This window comes from Protopterus annectens, chromosome 3.part1 (assembly GCF_019279795.1).
Source record: "Protopterus annectens isolate FY-2018-M chromosome 3.part1, PAN1.0, whole genome shotgun sequence".
NCBI classification, from domain to species: Eukaryota; Metazoa; Chordata; order Ceratodontiformes; family Protopteridae; genus Protopterus; species Protopterus annectens.
The window spans coordinates 10843807-10863709 of NC_056732.1; the positions used below are offsets into that span (position 1 = coordinate 10843807).

The 19903-nt window shown below is 39.7% G+C and overlaps 1 protein-coding gene across 1 annotated transcript in view; it reads right to left on the reverse strand.

Annotated features, from left to right (window-relative positions):
* The window catches only part of EPB41L3 (erythrocyte membrane protein band 4.1 like 3), a gene marked incomplete in the record, with an annotated part of 1523429 nt that overhangs the window by 310216 nt on the left and 1193310 nt on the right, over window positions 1-19903 (reverse strand). Inside the window, 1 exon segment of the mRNA XM_044066506.1 lies at window positions 6313-6876. Coding sequence (XP_043922441.1) covers window positions 6313-6876 — 564 coding nt within the window.

Below are 19903 nucleotides of genomic sequence, written 5' to 3' on the forward strand. Positions count from 1 at the left end.
CAATCCAAATAACCTGCACTGCACAAAATCAGTGTTGATAACCAGCACTTCTGAAAGTCTCTGTAAGTAAATGATGCTGAAATCATAGCGTGTGCCTCCACTGTGGTCACTAATATTGCACTGGTCTTCAAGGAAAAAAGTTTGGGTAAACTACACCAAACTGTTATGAATTTTGATACCTACGTTGCTGCCTGCAGATGCATACCCGTTGTGAGTTGACTTCTCCATCAGTAAAAATAACAGATATTTTGAGAGGGTGCTTTGTGACGAATTGCAATTTTTCTCATTTTCAAACTGCGATTTTTGCTGTGTTACTGTAAATACAAGGGTAAAATTCAAAGTGCATTGTTAGGTGACTCTTCAAATAGGAGAGGACTTGAATTTGACCACACTGGAGGCAGAGAAAGAGAGAGAAAAACAATCAGAAGGTAAACTCTGAGAGAGAAGAAAGTGCATTTACCTTGTTAAAATAAGTTTAGAAATAAGTGTATGTCATGTCAAACAGTGACAGAATGGCAAGTACTGCTAAAAGATTTTTGGCAAGCTGCTATGAAATATCTAGGGGGTTGTTTTCAAAAGATATATGCCAATTCACAAAACTTGCAAAATATAATTTCAGTACAAAGCATGCACTGAAATTACACAGGTAAGTGGCAGATACGGCAAAATTATGTTGAATGTCCAAACTGGAAGCACTAACTTAATGCACTTTAAATATAGAATTGAACTTGGTAAACTGTAAAACACTGTGATTTCAAACTAACTGTGAAATTGGGAAAAGCTATACAATTCTCCATAGTAAATGCAAAGCTTGGAAAAGCAGTCTGCTCAAAAGGTGAAACAGTAATTTTACACAGACTTTTGGAAAAGCTTTGTGCCAATCCAAAGTTTGTGTTTTTAATGTGCTGAGAAAAAATATTGCCATGGCTTTGCTTAGAATATAAATCACATAAATTACAATGTGCGTATACTGGGATTTACTGAGGAAAAGTGTTGCATTCTTTTTTGTTTATTTTTATTGAAACTTTTTTTGCAATAAACACATCTACATATTTTACTTACTAATAATATTTTCTTTAACTACTGTTGCAGTATTTTGAGAGCAACACCTTGGGAAATTCTATAGGGTTCCAGTATGGAAAATGCTGACTACCGTAGATGTTTTAACTATGGTCTAAATGACAAGTGTGTGCAAAGTATAAAGTGCTATCCAGGCTAATTGTATGGTATTTCTGAAACATTTGTGAAGTACTAATGAAGCTGGTCCAGTAATGTGGTATTTCTGAAAGAAAGGAATAGGTTGTGGAACAGATCAAAGGTATTGCCACACAGCCAGCAATAAACCCCACATTGTTATGGCTACTTTGTGAAAGTGCTGGGAAGGTTTGCAGCCTGTACATGAACTGTGCAGCATAAAGAAGGAACCCAAATAAGTTCACAGGTGTTTACTAATATGTGAGGATCTTAACAGCCTAACCTTACATTCCCACTGTAAATTTTAGTCCTTATAGTTTACATACAAACAACCCAGAGATAGGCCGAACAAGGACATGTTGGGTCATTTACATGTTTCCCCTATCCAATCATACAAATTATATTTGAATAGAATAAGAGAAGTACTTTGCTTTACGCAGAGTGGAAGATAGTTCCATAGAAGAAGTACTCATTGTGATGCAAACCTATTCCTCTATTTTGCAGAAGAGATCGAGATCCCTTTGAATGGGTGCTTATGACATCACTAGACTTGCAAATGTGTAAAATATATTCTGCTGAAGTTCTATACACATGACATAAGTTACCCCTTAGTAGCCTGCATGATACTCAGATAATGGACAAGGCATTGAGATGGACTGCATAGTTTTGACAGTTTAGGCCCTTGAATTTTTTAATGACAAAAAGGTTGTGGTCATTCCAGTTGTGACCAATGTTTTGACCTGGCCTAATAAATGCTGATTGCAGTGGGCACGATACCCTTAGATACCCTTAGATATGCAAAAGAAAAGTGCATCCTCATAAAAGAGGATACGTGGTGAGCAAAGGGAAGTTTGTTGACAACAGTGTTTCCCAAGACTAAGGTATCAACTTTCAGAGGTGCAAATCATGAAGTGCAATGGATTAGCAAGGAGGAATTAAGGATAGTTATGAAGAGGATGAAGAATGGAAAGGCTGTTGGTCCAGATGACATACCTGTGGAAGCACGGAGGTGTTTAGGTGAAATGGCAGTGGAGTTTTTAACCAGATTGTTTAATGAAATTTTGGAAAGTGAGGGGATGCCTGAGGAATGGAGAAAAAGTATTTTGGTACTGATTTTTAAGAATAAGGGTGATGTGCAGAGCTGTAGTAACTACAGAGGGATTAAACTGATCAGTCACAGCATGAAGTTATGGGAAAGAGTAGTGGAAGCTAGGTTAAGAAGGGATGTGATGATTAGTGATCAGCAGTATGGTTTCCTGCCGGGAAAGAGCAGTACAGATGCCATGTTTGCTCTGAGAGTGTTGATGGAGAAGTATAGAGAAGGTCAGAAGGAGTTGCATTGTGTTTTTGTAGACTTAGAGAAAGCGTATGACAGGGTGCCTAGAGAGGAGTTGTAGTATTGTATGAGAAAGTCGGGAGTGTCAGAAAAGTATGTAAGAGTGATACACAATATGTATGAGGGTAGTGTGACAGCAGTGAGGTCTGCGGTGGGAGTGACGGATGCGTTTAAGGTGGAGGTGGGATTACATCAAGGATCAGCTCTGAGCCCTTTCTTATTTGCAATGATGATGGACAGGTTAACAGACGAGATCAGACAGGAGTCCCCGTGGACTATGACATTTGCAGATGACACTGTGATCTGTAGTGAGAGTAGGGAACAGGTGGAGGAGACCCTGGAGAGATGGAGATATGCTCTAGAGAGAAGAGGAATGAAGGTCAGCAGGACTAAGACAGAATATGTGTGTGTGAATGAGAGGGAGGATAGAGGAATGGTGAGGATGCAGGGAGTAGAGGTGGTAAAGGTGGATGAGTTTAAGTACTTGGGATCAACAGTTCAGAGTAATGGTGAGTGTGGAAGAGAGGTGAAGAAGAGAGTACAGGCAGGGTGGAATGGGTGAAGAAGAGTGTCAGGAGTGATTTGTGACAGACGAGTACCAGTAAGAGTGAAAGGGAAGGTCTACAAGAGGGTAGTGAGACCAGCTATGTTATATGGGTTGGAGACAGTGGCATTGACAAAAAGGCAGGAGTCTGAGCTGGATGTGGCAGAGTTAAAGATGTTAAGATTTGCACTGGGTGTGACTAGGATGGACAGGATTAGGAATCAGTATATTAGAGGGTCAGCTCAGGTTGGACAGTTTGGAGACAAAGCAAGAGAAGCAAGATTGCAATGGTTTGGACATGTGCTGCGGAGGGATGCTGGGTATATTGGGGAAAGGATGCTAAGGATGGAGCTGCCAGGTAAGAGGAAAAGAGGAAGGCCTAAGATAAGGTTTATGGATGTGGTGAGAGAGGATATGCAGGTGGTTGGTGTGACAGAGCAAGATGCAGAGGACAGGATGAAATGGAAACAGGCAATCCGCTGTGGTGACCCCTAACGGGAGCAGCCGAAAGAAGATGATGATGATGATGATGATGATTGTCATTGTGATAGTTACAAGAGAAGACATGTTTGCCAAAGGACAAAATTATAAATTTCATGACATCTAGTTTAAGTCCATGGTTTTGACACCAGCTATTTATTTTGAAAATGCTGTCCTGGAGGGTTTTAGTGTCCTCTGAGGTGTTTATGATGGCACCAAGTATACAATCATATGCAAACATGGTCGGTCATAACATCTTAATATTTGTTTTGACCTCCAAGAAGTAAATGCCAAAGAGGAGTGGCCCAAGGACTGACGCTTGGGGTACATTGCTAATGACCGGTCTTTTGGAGGAAGCACAACTGCCCACCCCAATCCCCTGGGTTCTATTTGAAAGCCACTGTGCTATTCAATGAGATACACAAGGATTTACATTTAGCTGGGAGAGTTTATCTATAATACTTGAGTATGGGATGGTGTCAAATGCCATTACAAGGTCTAGATATGCGGTGTATACTGATATGTCTCACCAGTTGCTTCTGTATCCTTCTTAAATAAGTCAGCCAGGTAACTAGGCAGGATCTACCTTTACCGAATCCATAATGGTTTGGGTTGAGAATCTGTAGATTACCTATGTCCTTATTTATTAACTCCATAATGATCCTTCCCATAGCCTTACAGATGAGGGTGGTCAGGCTTTTTAGTCTATAATTATTATAGTCTATATTATAGTCTATATTATAGTCTATTTTTAGTCTATAATTACTCAGGTCGACTGATGCCCTACCTTTGTGCTGGGGATGGCTGTTGCTGTCCTCCATTCATCTGGCTTGAAGTCTCTTTGACTGCAGGTACTGAATCACTTCTGTAGCGGAGACTAATAAATCAAGTTTCACGCTGACCAGAAGGCAGTCCGATATATTGTATGGTCGTACAGAAGTACTATTCCTGGCCTTGGCGAGCATCTTGAGGGCTTGTTCTTGGGAGATTTGAGGGGAAATGTAGATGCAGGTATGTAACCTGGGACTAATTAGAAAAAATATATTTGCAGGCAGATTGGCTATATCATCTGGGTCTGACTATGTGAAATCCTTTACTATTATCCCTACACAGCATTGTTTCTGATATTTCTAACATAGTTAAAGAAGGCTTTATAGTTATCCATCACCTGGGTAGCTATTTTACCTCATATGTGTCTTTGGTTGATTTTAATCAGGGTCCTGAGTTCCACATTAAGTTTAGCAACAGCATTATTGGCATCGTGAGGGTTAAACTTATTTTTGCATGCAATGAGTTTCTTCTTTTACTACAGAGTTTGTTTATATGAGGGTTCCACCACAGGATTTATTTTTCAGTTTGGCACTGTATTTAATTCTGAGGGGGAAGATGTGTCTATACAGCTATGTACATATTCGTAGAATTTGGCGGTAAAGGATTCCACACTGCGGTCATTAAGTTATATGGGACTTCTTAATTTAGCCAGGTCATCACTAAGCATTAGTAGATTAGCCTTACCTTAATGTCTGAATACTGAGGTAGTGGAACATGCTTTCAGCTTCAGTCTTAAGGTGAAAGTGACTGATTTGTGGTCTGATATGACTAGAGATGAAGTTCAAATAGGTACAAAGTAAAGTTGTCTCATATTGGAAAGGACCAAGACTAGGATTTACTGCCCCTTGATGAAGCGTGGTCTAACTTATACAGAGAGTTTGTACTGATGAAGTCAAATTTCTGGCCATGCATTTCTGAGACTGTATAAGTATCCCAGTTAATGGAGGGAAAGTTTTTTGGCTTAATGCTCAGGGACTCTATAGTGATTAGGTAGGAGGTATGGGCTGAGGTGGACATAGACAGTGTCCTGTAGTTAGCTATGCTATGATAAGGAGGTTTGTTACCATTTACCACTTTAAGAACTTCTTCAGAAGCTTTTTCTTCTAGTCAAGCCTTTAGTAAGTAGCTCAGGTTAGCTAATGTGTGCGTCAGTTTACTTTAATGAGGTAAGGACTGCAGCAGGAAGCAACAGGCTTAGAAATATGGTACCGTCTTACATCACTGGCCCCTTATTTCCGAACACCTGCTTTTCTGTAAAAAGATACATTACGTTACATTTATGTATACATTTCAACATAACATCTCATTCCTTCTGCAGCCCCTTGGGTGCATACACTTTCACAGATTATGCTTTTTGCACAGATTCCTTCTGCAGCCCCTTGGGTGCATACACTTTCACAGATTATGCTTTTTGCACAGATTCCTTCTGCAGCCCCTTGGGTGCATACACTTTCACAGATTATGCTTTTTGCACAGGTCTTTTGATGCTGCCTGTTAACCATTTGATGAATGCATCTGTCAGTAACATCAGATGTTTGTACTTAAGATGTTCATAACAGCTGTTAATCCTTCAACTGTAGCTCCTCAAACAAGTTTCATACATTGTTGCATTGCAAAACAGCACTAGCAAATACATATTTTATGTAAATATTGATGTTGATATACTATGTTTAGGTTCACTACTTATTAATTACAATGTCCACCAAATATTAAACAAAGGTAAAGTTTATATCTCAAAGTGATGCATTTTTCAATAATTTTGTGCCTTTCCCAAGATGAACAGCTTAACTAAATTTGTTCACTTCAATAAGAAAATGACAGACTTTACACAGAAGGCTGTGAGAGCAGGGCTATTGCAGCATTCTAGCATTGTGTACAGTTAAGCAGTGAATACAATAAGAAGTGTGTTCTAGGCCGAGGTACACACCTCTTCCTCTGAACTGTCACTCAGGTCATTGTCAAGTGAAGCACTGAAGGAAGCCGCCTTGGGCTCCAGGTAGCAGAGGCACAAAGCCAGTGGAAAGGATAGGGTAAGGGCATAAGGCACAGAAAATGAGACGGACAGAAGGAAAAAGAATATGAAAAGGAAACTAGGAAGAAGTGATGGTGAACGGATTGGCAGAAAATGCAGCACACATTCAGGCAGTATATTAGCTTCAGAAAGGTTAGGGAATGCAAGGTAGCCATCATCATCCAGGAGACTTGGGAAGGAGTCCGGAAGATGCAAGGAGAAAGAAAACATGGTTCCACCTTTACAAGTTTTTGTTTTATAGCCAGACTGCAAGTCTCTCTCATCTATGTACAGCTTTCCTTTTCGGTCAGGGTCCAGCTCGGACTCACTGGCTGCATGGGTCATGTCTTTAGGTAGGTCACAGATTGCTGGCCTTTGAGCGTTCTCCTTACATCTCCTTCGAAGCTCAGTTGAGGATGTGGGGGAGGCAGAATGTGATGATGATAAACAAAAATGATCAGTGGCAAGCAAGGTTGGTGACTGGTGGAATGTGAAAAGGGATGCCATATAACAAAGCAGCGAAGTGCAAGAGCAGAAAAAAAACAAGAAAAGAAACCTGCAATTAGTTAACATTTTAATCACTTGCACATCATAAAAAAGCCACATAAAAGTTTTAAAGCATATGTTTACTAAAACAAAGGAGCAGAAGGAACTAGCGTGCGTCTAACACTAACAAGTCTGCAAGACAAACATGGGATGGGAGCTTTTGTTTTCTTTGTAATATCCTGCTGAACACAGAACTGGCAGGTTTCTTTCTATAGTCAGAGGGGAACAGCCTGATAAAAGAAATTAAGGTCAAGACAAGCATGATTATTTAATTTGTTTTTTCCTTGCACTGGAGTAACAGAGCTATAATTCTTAATGAGTCAAGCCTGTAAAAAACAATTATACAATAAATGATTCATAACAGACACTACTTCATAACTGGAACATTAAGTTATAAAACAGAAAAGAGAGAACTCACCAAAGTATGACAAAGGAAATATATTTCCTCACTTATGAAAACACAAAATTAAATGTTTCATTATAAAAAACAGCAAAGAGGTCATATAAATAAAACACAATTTTATAGCCTTAAAAGAAAAAAAAACACAGATTAATTTGATATATAGCAATTTCATTAGAACCAAGGACATTCAGTTGACTTGCTTCCAGACAAACGTTTTCTATTGCTGTGGCTATATGGCACATGCCTATCCCCCCACTGCATGCTACTTAACTAACAAAGTTTATCTGAGGCTAAGGGTCTACACATCCAACAGATATGTTCTCACCAGATCAGCTGGTCCATAGTGGGACTGAGTACCTTGCTTAACGGGTCAGTGATGTGTTTTTTTATCTTCTTCAGCCATCACAATTTGGCATTTTTTTAGGATGCACCTGTTCTCTGGGAGGCATAAACACCTGAAGACAGTGCAAACTGTGACATCACACACTGACTGCAACACAGTAAGAAGTCTCAGAGCCCACCAGTTCCCACCTAATGATCAGTGACCAGATTTATAACAAATCAAGAAATAATGCAGATTTGACTACTGCACTGTTAACAAATAATATACAAATATATATCTGCCTGACTTAAAGAGAACTGCAATAGCTGAGGCTGATGGATAGGTTAACCGAGGTCAGGGGATGGAGTGACAGAGAGAGAGTGAGCATTTGAGATGTATAAGGGAGAGTTTCCTTCTAGATCATTTCATAGGTTAATTGAATATATTGACTAAATGTAATATCAGTAACCATCCTTGGTAGGACATATGTGCGAGATGAATCCCAACCATTAAATCCACCTGGATGGAAGGAGCTGCAAGACGGTCCCAATAACCACGGCTCAAAATACCGATCCCTGAAATATAGAAGTAATAAGGAAAGTCTGACTCCAGGAGCTGTGAATTAGGCAATAATGCCTGGAATGGTGTACATCAACAAAGCTGGCCATGTCAGAGGTATCTGCAATGAAAGTATTCTTCAAACAAACACAGGGAGTACTCACACCTCTACTATAGTGGCCTTTGCTTCCAGCACCTTCCGAGGGGGGGGGGGTCACTACATATCTGATGCAAAAGAAATACAACCGGCAATCTAAATGGAAAGAGTTTGTTTGGTAGCTGTGACCTTCCCTCCCACCAGCAAAGGATTTGAACACAATTTATTTTTGCTAAACTCATGCGGCCTCCTTAGGTACAAACAAAAAAAAAACTTGGCTGATAGTGCCCATCTGGGATATGAAGGGATATGAAATGCATTCTCTCGTTTCATTTTCACCTCAGCAAAGAAAGCAAGGATATTGCTGCACTTCTTTAGGCACAGTTTGGAAATTGCTTTCAGAAGGACGCATGGGTTACCCTAAGGGATACCCAACCCCGTGAAAGACTAGATATGATTCTGTTTACATGTTGGTCTGCATATCTGAAATCCTGTAAATAAAGATGATGGTCACCAGTAAAAGAGATGTCAAAAACAAGAACTTCAAAACCTCCAAACCAATGACTTGAAATGGGGGAATGGGCAAAAACCTGTTAACTTCTTGGAAGATCTTCTTAACAAGAGGTGCTAAGGGTCAATAAAGCCTTCTTCTAGGATAATTTTGTCTGTTTCCATGCTGATGTAACCCATCTACAATCCACTGGTCGTGGCTGACTGTCCAAGTTCCACCATAAGCAGTCCTTGACCACAGTCTAACAAAAGGGACTAAGTGGCAGTAATACATAAAAAAAATACTTTATTTCTTCAACACAGAAATAAATTCATGTTCACCTAAGGGCATAAGATGGTTTCACATGTATTGGGAAAGCCAGAGAAAACAACTTGTCTACAGTTCATTTACATCTCAGAAAAAGAAGCCTAGTAGAGTTTCCGGACTGAAGGGTTGACAAATGTACTTTATACAAACTATCTTAACTATCGTTAGACTGTATTCTATGTTTTTTATTTATTCTGTCCTACTTACATGCTTCTTATACTTAAGCACTTCATAATCTTAATCACTTAAATGACTTGATAACACAGGTCTAATAACTAATTGATTAATTATAATTGTTTAACTAAAATAGAATGCATTTAGTAATACTGACTGTCAAACTTGAAGTTATATTAGCCAATTGTTTTTATTTCAGGTTGGATTAATAAAAGCTTTTGCATGTATTTCATGTTGAAATAATAAAGTATTGTCTTACATTATCTCCAGCTATGACTTAGTCCCTTTATTAGATTATAATACAGTATTTAAATTGTTGCATATCTGTCCTCTGCAGTACCAGGCCATGCTCAAGAATGATGCTGTAGGGTTGGTGAAGACATTCGCTTGGGTGACTTGGCTGGTACCAGACTGGACAAGACTGGGAACACTTCAAAGCTTTCCTTAGCCTGTTATAAGGCTTTTTTATGTTTTTTTGTAAGGACTTATAAAAAAAGAGGGAGATGGGTGGCCATTAATGTGCTCCACAGTGCTGAGGGCTTGCTTACTCCTCAAGAAATCATGCAGCAGGCCTGGCCATTGAGAACTTCGTTCCTAAACCAGGCCTCGAGGATACAGTTTCTGAGCTTCTCCTTCAGGAAAGATGGTCTCAGTCTTGACAGCGTGTGTGGGCAAATCTTTGAGCTTGAGGTCATTGCAATACCATCTAAATACTCTAAATTACAAAGCACCACAAGAACGGATAATCTGTAGTCCATAGACAAGGTGTCAACCACACCCTTCTTGAATATAAATTCAGGAATGGAAGAATTAAAGTACAAAACAAAAGACCTGGAAATAAGGCAGGGTAACAACTCAAAAACAAATCCCAACTAACCAAGCAATTAAAACAAATAGTAACAGCCATGAAGGAAAGCAACAGATGTTAAAAAACAGTGGGTACAAAAGCCGCATTAAACAATCCCTAAAATGGTATACAACAATTTAACAACAGTATCCATTCAAGAAACTTTCATATACAGAGAATATAACATTTAATAAATGTTATATTTAGTAAAAATATAAGCAGTTCAATGTTACAAAGTGGTGGAATAAAACAGGAAGTATTAAAAATAAAGACAAAACCAGGGGGGAGAGTTACAAAGCAGCATAACAAGCTTTCTAGTATAACATGGAACCTCCGATGTAACCAAACATGGAACCTCGCACATTACCCAGTAATCCTGCGTACCTCGAACATTACCCAGTAATCCTGCATACCTCGCACATTACCCATTAATCCTGCATACCTCGCACATTACCCAGTAATCCTGCGTACCTCGCACATTACCCAGTAATCCTGAGTACCTCGCACATTACCCAGTAATCCTGCGTACCTCGCACATTACCCAGTAATCATATGTACCTCACGCATTACCCAGTAATCCTGCATACTTCGCACATTACCCAGTAATCCTGAGTACCTCGCACATTACCCAGTAATCCTGAGTACCTCGCACATTACCCAGTAATCTTGCATACCTCGCACATTACCCAATAATCATATGTACCTCATGCATTACCCAGTAATCCTGCGTACCTCACACATTACCCAGTAATCCTGAGTACCTTACACATTACCCAGTAATCCTGCGTACCTCGCACATTACCCAATAATCATATGTACCTTATGCATTACCCAGTAATCCTGCGTACCTCGCACATTACCCAGTAATCCTGAGTACCTCATGCATTACCCAGTAATCCTGCATACCTTGCATATTACCCAATAATCATATGTACCTCACGCATTATCCAATAATCGTATGCAAGGCAGTAGAATCAACAGCAGCTACCCAAGTACTGAAAAACCAAAGTAGTTACATCCCTAATAAAAACATCGTCATGACCTTCAATTTCTGCCCTGGGCTCTTAGAGAGCGAGAAGGCACTAATGACCACAAGCAATGGACTACTGTATGGCTATGCAATTTCATCCCCTCAGTCAAGCACCCTGACCATGTGAGAGAGGTTCAGCTGAGTAGAGCATAGAGTATGTCTTGTTTGCTACTGGGGTCCTCAGCACCTAGATAGCAAAGATATCAGGTATAATTCTCTTTTTTTTCAGCTGTATTAGGAAACACAGAATAATACCCATTTCTTCTCACCAATGTCATATCGCACTCCAACCCAAATATCATAACTAATAGGTTCAGTAGGTTCATATGTGTGTACTAGGCTAATGGCCCTGGAGCCTATATAAGCCTAGCCCAAGAAGATTCACTGGCATCATGCCACCCAGAGTTAGTTCCCAGTGCTCCTGTCAAGCAAGGCTACTGAACTGATCCCCAGGGTGAACTTACTATTGCCCACCCACTCCTCAAGATTTCTCTTAAAGAGGGCCAGTGATGTGCTCTGCTTCATGTGAATGGGACGTCTATTCCACAGTATGGGAAGTCTCTGGGTTAGGAACCTGTCCTTCCAGCATGTTCTGTTTATTGTTGTAATGAGGTTAAGGTCCCTGGAGTGTGTGGCATGGAGGAATTGGGATTTCTTTAGGTGTAGCATATCTAGCAGCTCTGGGTCAGACATGGCTTTGTAGGTCAAGCAGAGATTGCCTCTAAGTAGGCAATAAGAGACAGACTATAGCTGGAGTTTTTTTGAGTCTGTCTATATAGGGCATGTGTCTAAGGCCTAAGATCCACTTAGTGAGGTATTTGTATGGCCTTTCCAATTGTTGTAGGTGTCTAGTGAGGTACATACCGTATGGGGCATTGTATTCTATAATAGTTCTAATGAGGGATGAGTAGAGAGGGATTATGACTTCTTTCCTCCTGGATGAGAAACCTTTTGTAACGAGATGTGGCACAGAGAAGGACTTTCTGACTACAGTGGCAATGTGGTTATCAAAGGAGAGGTTGCTGTCAACCTGTGTCCCCAGGTCTCTTATCACATCTTCGGTGTTTAGTGGACTACCACCTATATGGTAGTTCATTTCCCAAAGGGAAAGACAATGCACATTTTGGCACTGACCTTAAGGCCATGGTTCTGCTACCAGGCCTTGGTGTCAGTGAGGCCTTTTTGTAGAATGTCTACATCAGTTGGAGAATCAGTCTTGGCTCCTAGTTTGCAATCATCTGCGAACATGGTCAGCCTCTCCCTTTGTGTTGTCTTGAACTTCAAAGAAGTAGATGCCAAACAGGAAAGGACCTAGGACCGATCCCTGTGGGACACCACTTGCAGCTGGTCGGTAGTCAGATTTGGAGTCCGCTACTTTCACAGTGTGGGTTCTATCAGTGAGCCAGTTTGCAACCCATTTTGTTACCTAGGGGTTTATGCCTAGTTTAGTGAGTCTATCTATGACTCCTGAGTGAGGGATGGTGTTGAAGGCCTTGGCAAGATCTAGATAGGCTCTGTGAATGACCTTGCCCTCATCCACAGCTCTGGTGACAGACTCGAAGAAATCTATCAGGTTGAGCAGGCATAATCTACCTTTCACAAACCCATACTGCGTGGGGTCCAAAGTTCAGAGATTCTCTATGTCCTTATTTAAAAGGTCCAAGATGATGCGCTCCATAGCCTTACATATCAGACTCATCAGGCTAATGGGGTGGTAGTTCCCAGGGTTTGTAGTCACTCCCCTTTGTGGAGTGGGATGACCATAGCAGTATACCATTTGGTAGGAACAAAGCCTGAAATGAGGCTGTGATTAAACAGAGTACTCAGGTGTGGTGCCAGTTCACTCTGTAATTCATGTAGAACACAGGCAGGGATATTATCAGGTCTTATGGAAGCTGTATTCTTGGCTTTGGATAGTGTTTTTTACCTGTGTAGCCATGATAATAGGGACTTGGCATACCTCAGGTATTGTGATAGGCCCTTTAGGGGGTGAAAAGGGGGGGTAAAGTTCGCATTGAACCTGTCGGCCAATATGTTGGCAATATCAGTTGGTTCTGTATATGTATTGCCATTGTGCTGTAACTCAGGGCAGATCTGAGTATTGCCATGTAGATTCTTGATATAACTATAGAATGCCTTGTGGTTGTCTTTAGAATCTGCAGCAATTTTGTTTTCATAGCTGGCTTTAGAGGATTTGATGATGGATCTCAGTTTTTTTCCTGAGGCTAGTAAAGGAGTTTTTCCAGTCTTGGGACTTCACCCTTTTCTGCAACACTTTTTTCCTTCTGTTGTAGAGTTTGTTTATGATTGGGACCACCAGATTGGCTTCCTTTTTTTGGAGGAGAGCATCTTGGTTCTGTTTGGTATGGCCTGTTCCATGCACTTGTGTATGTGAGTGCACTGGTGTATGATTCAGCAGTCATGCACCTATTTTCCATTTGCATGGGTGTCATGAAGGTAGCCGCCTCTGTTTTTAGAAGCCCAAAATTTGCTTTGGAGAAGTTTTTTTTTATGGTGGTTTCCTTATGGAGGGGTGAGGGTGGGATGTGGATATCCATGGTGATTAGCTTGTGGCCAGAGACATTTAACTCCAAAGTCATGCTATCCACCACACCTCATTGTCCCACCAATTTCTCTCCTTTCTTCCCACCTGAAATCATACAAGATTAAGTTTCCCTAATAACCAAAAACAATGCTTTGGTTATAACAGTATTTCAGGATGCTTGTAACTATCAAATGCACATATTCAAAGCCCTTCTAAAAGTATTTAATCTTAGGTCTCTTCACAGGCCATGTACCACAAGTTGGAGAACAACCCCAGTAGTAACTTTCTACAAAGGTGGCCCCACAACAGTTGCCAGTAATCAATTAGCTTGTTAGCATATTTACTTTTGTGTGTCTCATATGCATGCACTGTGGCTACTTACCTTACACAGTACAACAACTTTCTCAGAGAACTATGTCAGTCCACATTTACCATGTTCAGGTGCCAACAGGTGTATACAGGTGAGCAGAGCGTTTATTTGTTACACACATCTCTCTGTATGGATAAATATAATGTCATTCATGACTGGAGCACTTTTCTTAAATTTTGTTTATAATGTCATCATGAGACGTAATAATCTCGGTGCTTAAATGTCTGAGGTTACTGGAGCGACCTGTACTAACCAGTGGCATACAAAGATAAAGCCTTGACTTTACCAGTTCAGGGGGGGATGCATGCTGGTGTTTTACTAGTAGAGTTCTGGCAGAGGCCAAAGCCCAGAGAAAAGACACTGGTCTGGGGGTGGGGTGAGAAGATAACAGGGTAGCCACCCTATGGGCCTACAGAAGGGCACTCAGGCTACTTTCCATTGGCAGTCTAGCCCAATGTAGATGTTGGCGTGCTGGGGAGGGACTTAGGCCAAGGATGAACAACTTGTTTCCTAGTATGACAGCATCAGTTGAGTATGTTTGATTTTCACCTTCGGGCCGAGTGTCAGTAATAAGCAATAAGTTGAGCCCCTGTATCTGGACCAACAAATAAGTCAACAGAGCAGCAGGATGGAGATTTCATTATCAGGAATGCTGATGAAAAAATAAAAATAATACACAAACTTCTCATGTATGGATTTTTTTCATTATTTATTGTATTACATTGTCATGTCTGCAAACGTAAAGTGCTTATCTAGTTTTACCCTTCCCTTTAATTTGAAGGCAGACTGTAGTTACTTAGACCTGCCTAGTACAAATCAGGGCTCAGTGTACAGACTGCTAGGGTTTGCGATATGGACACAGTTTTGACTGATGAGTTCACTGAGAAGAAGCACTGTATCTTAGTTACTCACCCTTGTTTATAGCTCAGTGACCCTTTTTCAGTGTTAATCTATCAGGATTTTTGGGGAATGTCAAATATGGCACTCTGTACTTAGCAAATTACTAATATTTTGCACATTTCATTTCAGCCTGCCACTGATGCACTTGTTTCTTGTGTATAGTAGTCAGATGTCTGGGTGTCACTGTTTGCGTTTCCAGTTTTATGTTCTTGTTGTGCTTTGCAAGTCTGAAACTGGTTGAAAGTTATTTAAATCAATGTATTTTAACTCTGAAGCAACTTCTGGCCAATTCATCTGAACTGTTTGAGACATCTGCTTCTGAAACCAAGGCAACTCACTGTCCATGAAGTCACCTATAGGTGAAAGTTTATGCTCCAGCTGACTGGTGGATATTGAAATTACAAATTCTGATTATGTCAGGAAGTGCTACTGGAAATACATTTTTCCAAATGCAATACAATGGCGTTGGGGTTCATTTAATGTCTGCAAACTGGTCCATCTGTTTAATGTAGTATTGCTTCCTGACTGTTCTCCAACACAGCAATCAGGTTTTCTCCTTTTACAGCATTATCACTAGTATTATTGGTAGTATCCGATGGAAATAAGGTGCCAGTGTATGTCCATCATACCGTCTGAGTGGTCTACATGTATTTATTTAGTTTTTGTTTAACTATGTAAGTGAAACAATATTTGCAGACCATCCACTTACTGATTTTTGTTTAATTATGTAAGCGAAATTACATTTTGCAGTCCTTTTTGATTCATGACACAAACTGACGTATCAAGGGTAAACACAATATATAGGGTCAAGTTAGCATAGAGAATCACGCAGCATGCTTTGGGAAGGTGGGCAGACACAAAAATACTCTAAGAAAAATGTTCCCCGGAGTGCCACTTCTGAGTTTTGATCAAGGCCACTTCGGGGCCTGCTAAAACAATTTACTTTTATGTGGGCAAACAGTATGCTGCATGAAATTATGCACTTAACAATTGCAGTCTTGTGGTTGTCAAGTCATGACAGTAGTTAACAGAGAACATTCTGTACTCACTGCAGTGTATATGGGTAAAGAAGGGCCTAAGTGTACTCCGCCATTTATAAATATTGCTATAATGTCCTCATACAAGCATGGGCTACCTAGTGCAGGTGTGTATCTATGCTGCAGTTTTCCTAGGAGTTTCTAAGAAACATATCAAGCCTAGTTTATACAGAATTAACTCAGTTCTTAGATTTGTGAAGTTTATTAGGTTTCTGGCAGAGTCAACGTGAAAACTCCATAGCACTCGGCCTTTTAACCGAAGAATTCTGGGCACAGCCACAAATAAGGGGGGGGGGTGCAAAATCCCCAAATTAAGGACAGATTTTAAATATTGCTCTTTTAGACCGAGAAAGTTAGAATAACAGATTTTGCATTTGCATGCATTTTCTCCAGGATATGAAGTCTTTGAGTCAAATGTCTGTCAATATTTAGGGATTTCAACCTTCAATGATTTGCCAGAAAACTACATATTTAATAAGGAACAGATCAAAATATCAGCAAAATCTGGCCATTATGCAAAACTGTGAATAGTTGAGTAGTGTACAGGTCTATCTAGTTCCGACTGCAAGAATTTTTTTCTATGTGGAGATGCAGTTCTTAAGTTCTGTTCATAAGTTACAACGGTGAGAGTCTACCGTTTCATCTACTGTCTAACTTATCATATCTGAAAATTTATATTTTAAGTCTATTACACCTGCTTAAGAAACTAAACAAATAAATAAAAACTGTCTGGGATTTTTTTCCTCTGTCAGTTCAGCTTATAGTGCCTTGATCATTAGTGTTTACAGTCTCACAAAGATCTCGTTACTACTAAAGCTAGCTGAGTTTAAGTTCCCTGCTTCTCACTCTCCAAACCTTGTCTGAATAATAAGGCATGACAGAGGAGAGACAGCTAAAAAGGGCCCTGTTTGGTAGCCTTTCATGATTATCAGGGCCACTGATTTACAGTTGTTAAAATAATCAAAATTTATTTCATATATTTTTATTTTATTATCCCTTGTTAACTGGTCAGTCCAATTTGGCTAGTGACCTCTTTTCAAGAGAGACCCAAGGTGGTATTGATATTATTACATAAAATTTGGTCAGGGTATGAGGGAACTTCCCCTACTTGTTGTTGTTGCAATTGGGACCAGTTTTGGAAGAACACTTCCTGTTTCTGTTCCAGGTGCAGAGGCGGCCCAGAGAAAAGAAACAAGGAGGCAGATGGAGAGAAACGGAGATGATGAAGTGGCAAAAGAAATGGAAGAGAAAGCAAATATTGAGATCAGAGAATGTGTGCAGGATTCTGAGGAAATGCTTCAAAGAAACCTGTTTGATCAAGATAAGTTAGCAAATGATGTTTGTACAATTACAACCTTCCAGTCAGGAGGGTTGCGGAATGGATAGGGCACCCCTTTGGTATTCCAAAGATACATAAGGATGGGCACTGTCCCCCTTATAGGCCCATAGTTTCTTCACCAGCATCGAAGTTAGAGCCATGTTCCAAGTTTATAGATAGAACTTTGCTTGAGATAGTGCAGAAGACAGACTCCTTTATCAGGGATTCTTTGATTTTTTAAGTAAAATCAATAAAATTAAGGTTGAAGCTGGTGATTTGCTGGTGACAGTTGATGTGGCATCTTTATACACCTGCATTTCTCATGACGTGGGGTTAGAGTGGGTTGGGAATTTGTTAATCAACAGTGGAGAATATGAATTAGAAGAGTGCAGGATCATGTTGGAATGTATGGATAATATTCTTTCATACAATTACTTCATGTTTGACAACGAACATTTTTTGCAAACAATGGGGGTGGAGATGGGTGCCAGGATGGCTTCCAATTAAGCCAACGTAGTTCTGGCTTACTGGGAAATAACATTATGTCCAAGTTTACCAACAGACAGAAAATTGTGAGTTATTATCGTTTTATTGATGATCGCTTTTTATTTGGAGAGGCACACAAACTGAGCTCTTACAGTTCATTGTACACATGAACAACAGCACCTCTTTTTACATTTTACTGATAGTTGGGATAATTGTAAGACATGTTTCTTAGATTTAGAAGTTATTAAAGAGGAGGGTAAAGATTTTTTGGGGTCCTGCATCAGTTATATGAATGTGACAAGCAATGGTCTTTTGAGTTACTCTAGTATGCATCCCACTTATGTGGGATATAACATTATAAAGGGGCAGTTAGTAAGGCTTAAGAGACTTACAAGCAATGAAACACAGTTAGATTTGTTAATGCAGGAATTGTATTCTAGATTTAAAAACAGAGGGTACCCTTCTAAAATAGTCCAAGACATTATTAGTACAAGTGAAAGGGAGGGGCTTAGTGGAAACAGACGAAACAAGAAGGCTTGGATAATGTCCATGTTGTTAACCTTTACCTTAGACAGTAAAGAAATTAAAAACATAGTGTCCAACAACTGGAGAATATTAGCTTCAAATAGTGATCTTCAGATGGTAGTAGGAGAAGCCCCCATGTTTGTTAACAATAGAAAGGAATTTCAAAGAAATGTTAGAAAGTGGGCAAAGAAAAAAGCCTCAAGGGAACATAGGTACTTTTAAATGTAAAAGTTGCAATTTTTGTAAATACATTTCAGAGGGAGCAGAATTTAATGTTGCAACTCAGAGCAAGATGTGGCACGTTCCAGGCATTTTTAATTGTAAATCTACATTTGTGGTATACATGGCAAAATGCTCCACCTGTTCTTCATTCCATATTGGGAAAAACAATAGACAACTTAAAAACAGAATGTATGAACACTATTACGCCATCAAAAAGAAAAATTTGGATAATGCTCTTTACAAGCACACTTTAAACTGCGTGAGTAGCAATAACAGTGTTAAGTTTCTTTTTACAGTTATAGATCATGTTCCAGTGGGCTTTAATGGAGACAGAGAGGGGGAACTAGATTTTAGAGAGTTTAAATGGCAGGTTTTATTAGATGTATGCAGGGCACCTGGGCTTAACAATGGTGTCAACTATAAAGCTGTGTTGAAAAGAAAAGCTTATTACAACAAATGTAAACAGTTTATATGTTTGTTGGAAATGTATGCTTTATTTAAAATGCATTTTTATTGAAACACATTTTAAACAGTTTTTACATTAAGTTTAAGTAAAATGAGATTTGATTGGTGTGATGTGTATTGATGATGGTATAAAAATGAGACAGTTTTTTAACACTTTGTTCAGATGAAGGCCTAATTATTGGGCTGAAAGTGCTAAACCAGTGGATTAAAGTTCATTTTGCGTGATATAGTGCTCCATTATCACTTGTGGTTTTCTTTTTATTTTACCAAAGTTACAGAATGTGTGAGACAAGTCTGCCGTTTTCTTTGAGGGTTGCGGAATGGTTGACTTAAAGAAATGGCGGGGAGAGTTTGCCAGAAAATGAAGGAGATGTTTGCTCGGGGGGGGGGGGGGGTATTATGGAGAAAACACAAAAGGAGGATGCAGAAACAATGCTGAATAATAGTGGTGAGATGGGAAAAAATATACGCCTAGAAAGTAAAGGGAGGCAAAACTTGGGGTAACATAAAAGAAGGCAGAAGAAAATGAAAAAAAAGGAAGTACGTGGCAAGGATTCAAAGTAAAGACGACAAAGAAATGGGGAAGTATCAAGTGTGGGGCAATGTAATCGCTCCTTTGAGTGTAAAAACACACAAGGTAAGAGCATTTATTCTTATTAACAGAGACATTTTGTGACATTATATGTCAGATTATTTTTTCAATGGAAAATTTTCTTGGCAAATATGAAAAAAGAAAGACGGTACTCATGGAATGTTTATGTGATAAAAGCATCTAATAGGGAAACAAGAAAATACATGTACAATTTCAAGCGGTGGTAGAAAGAGGGACTTTGAAAGGACATTAG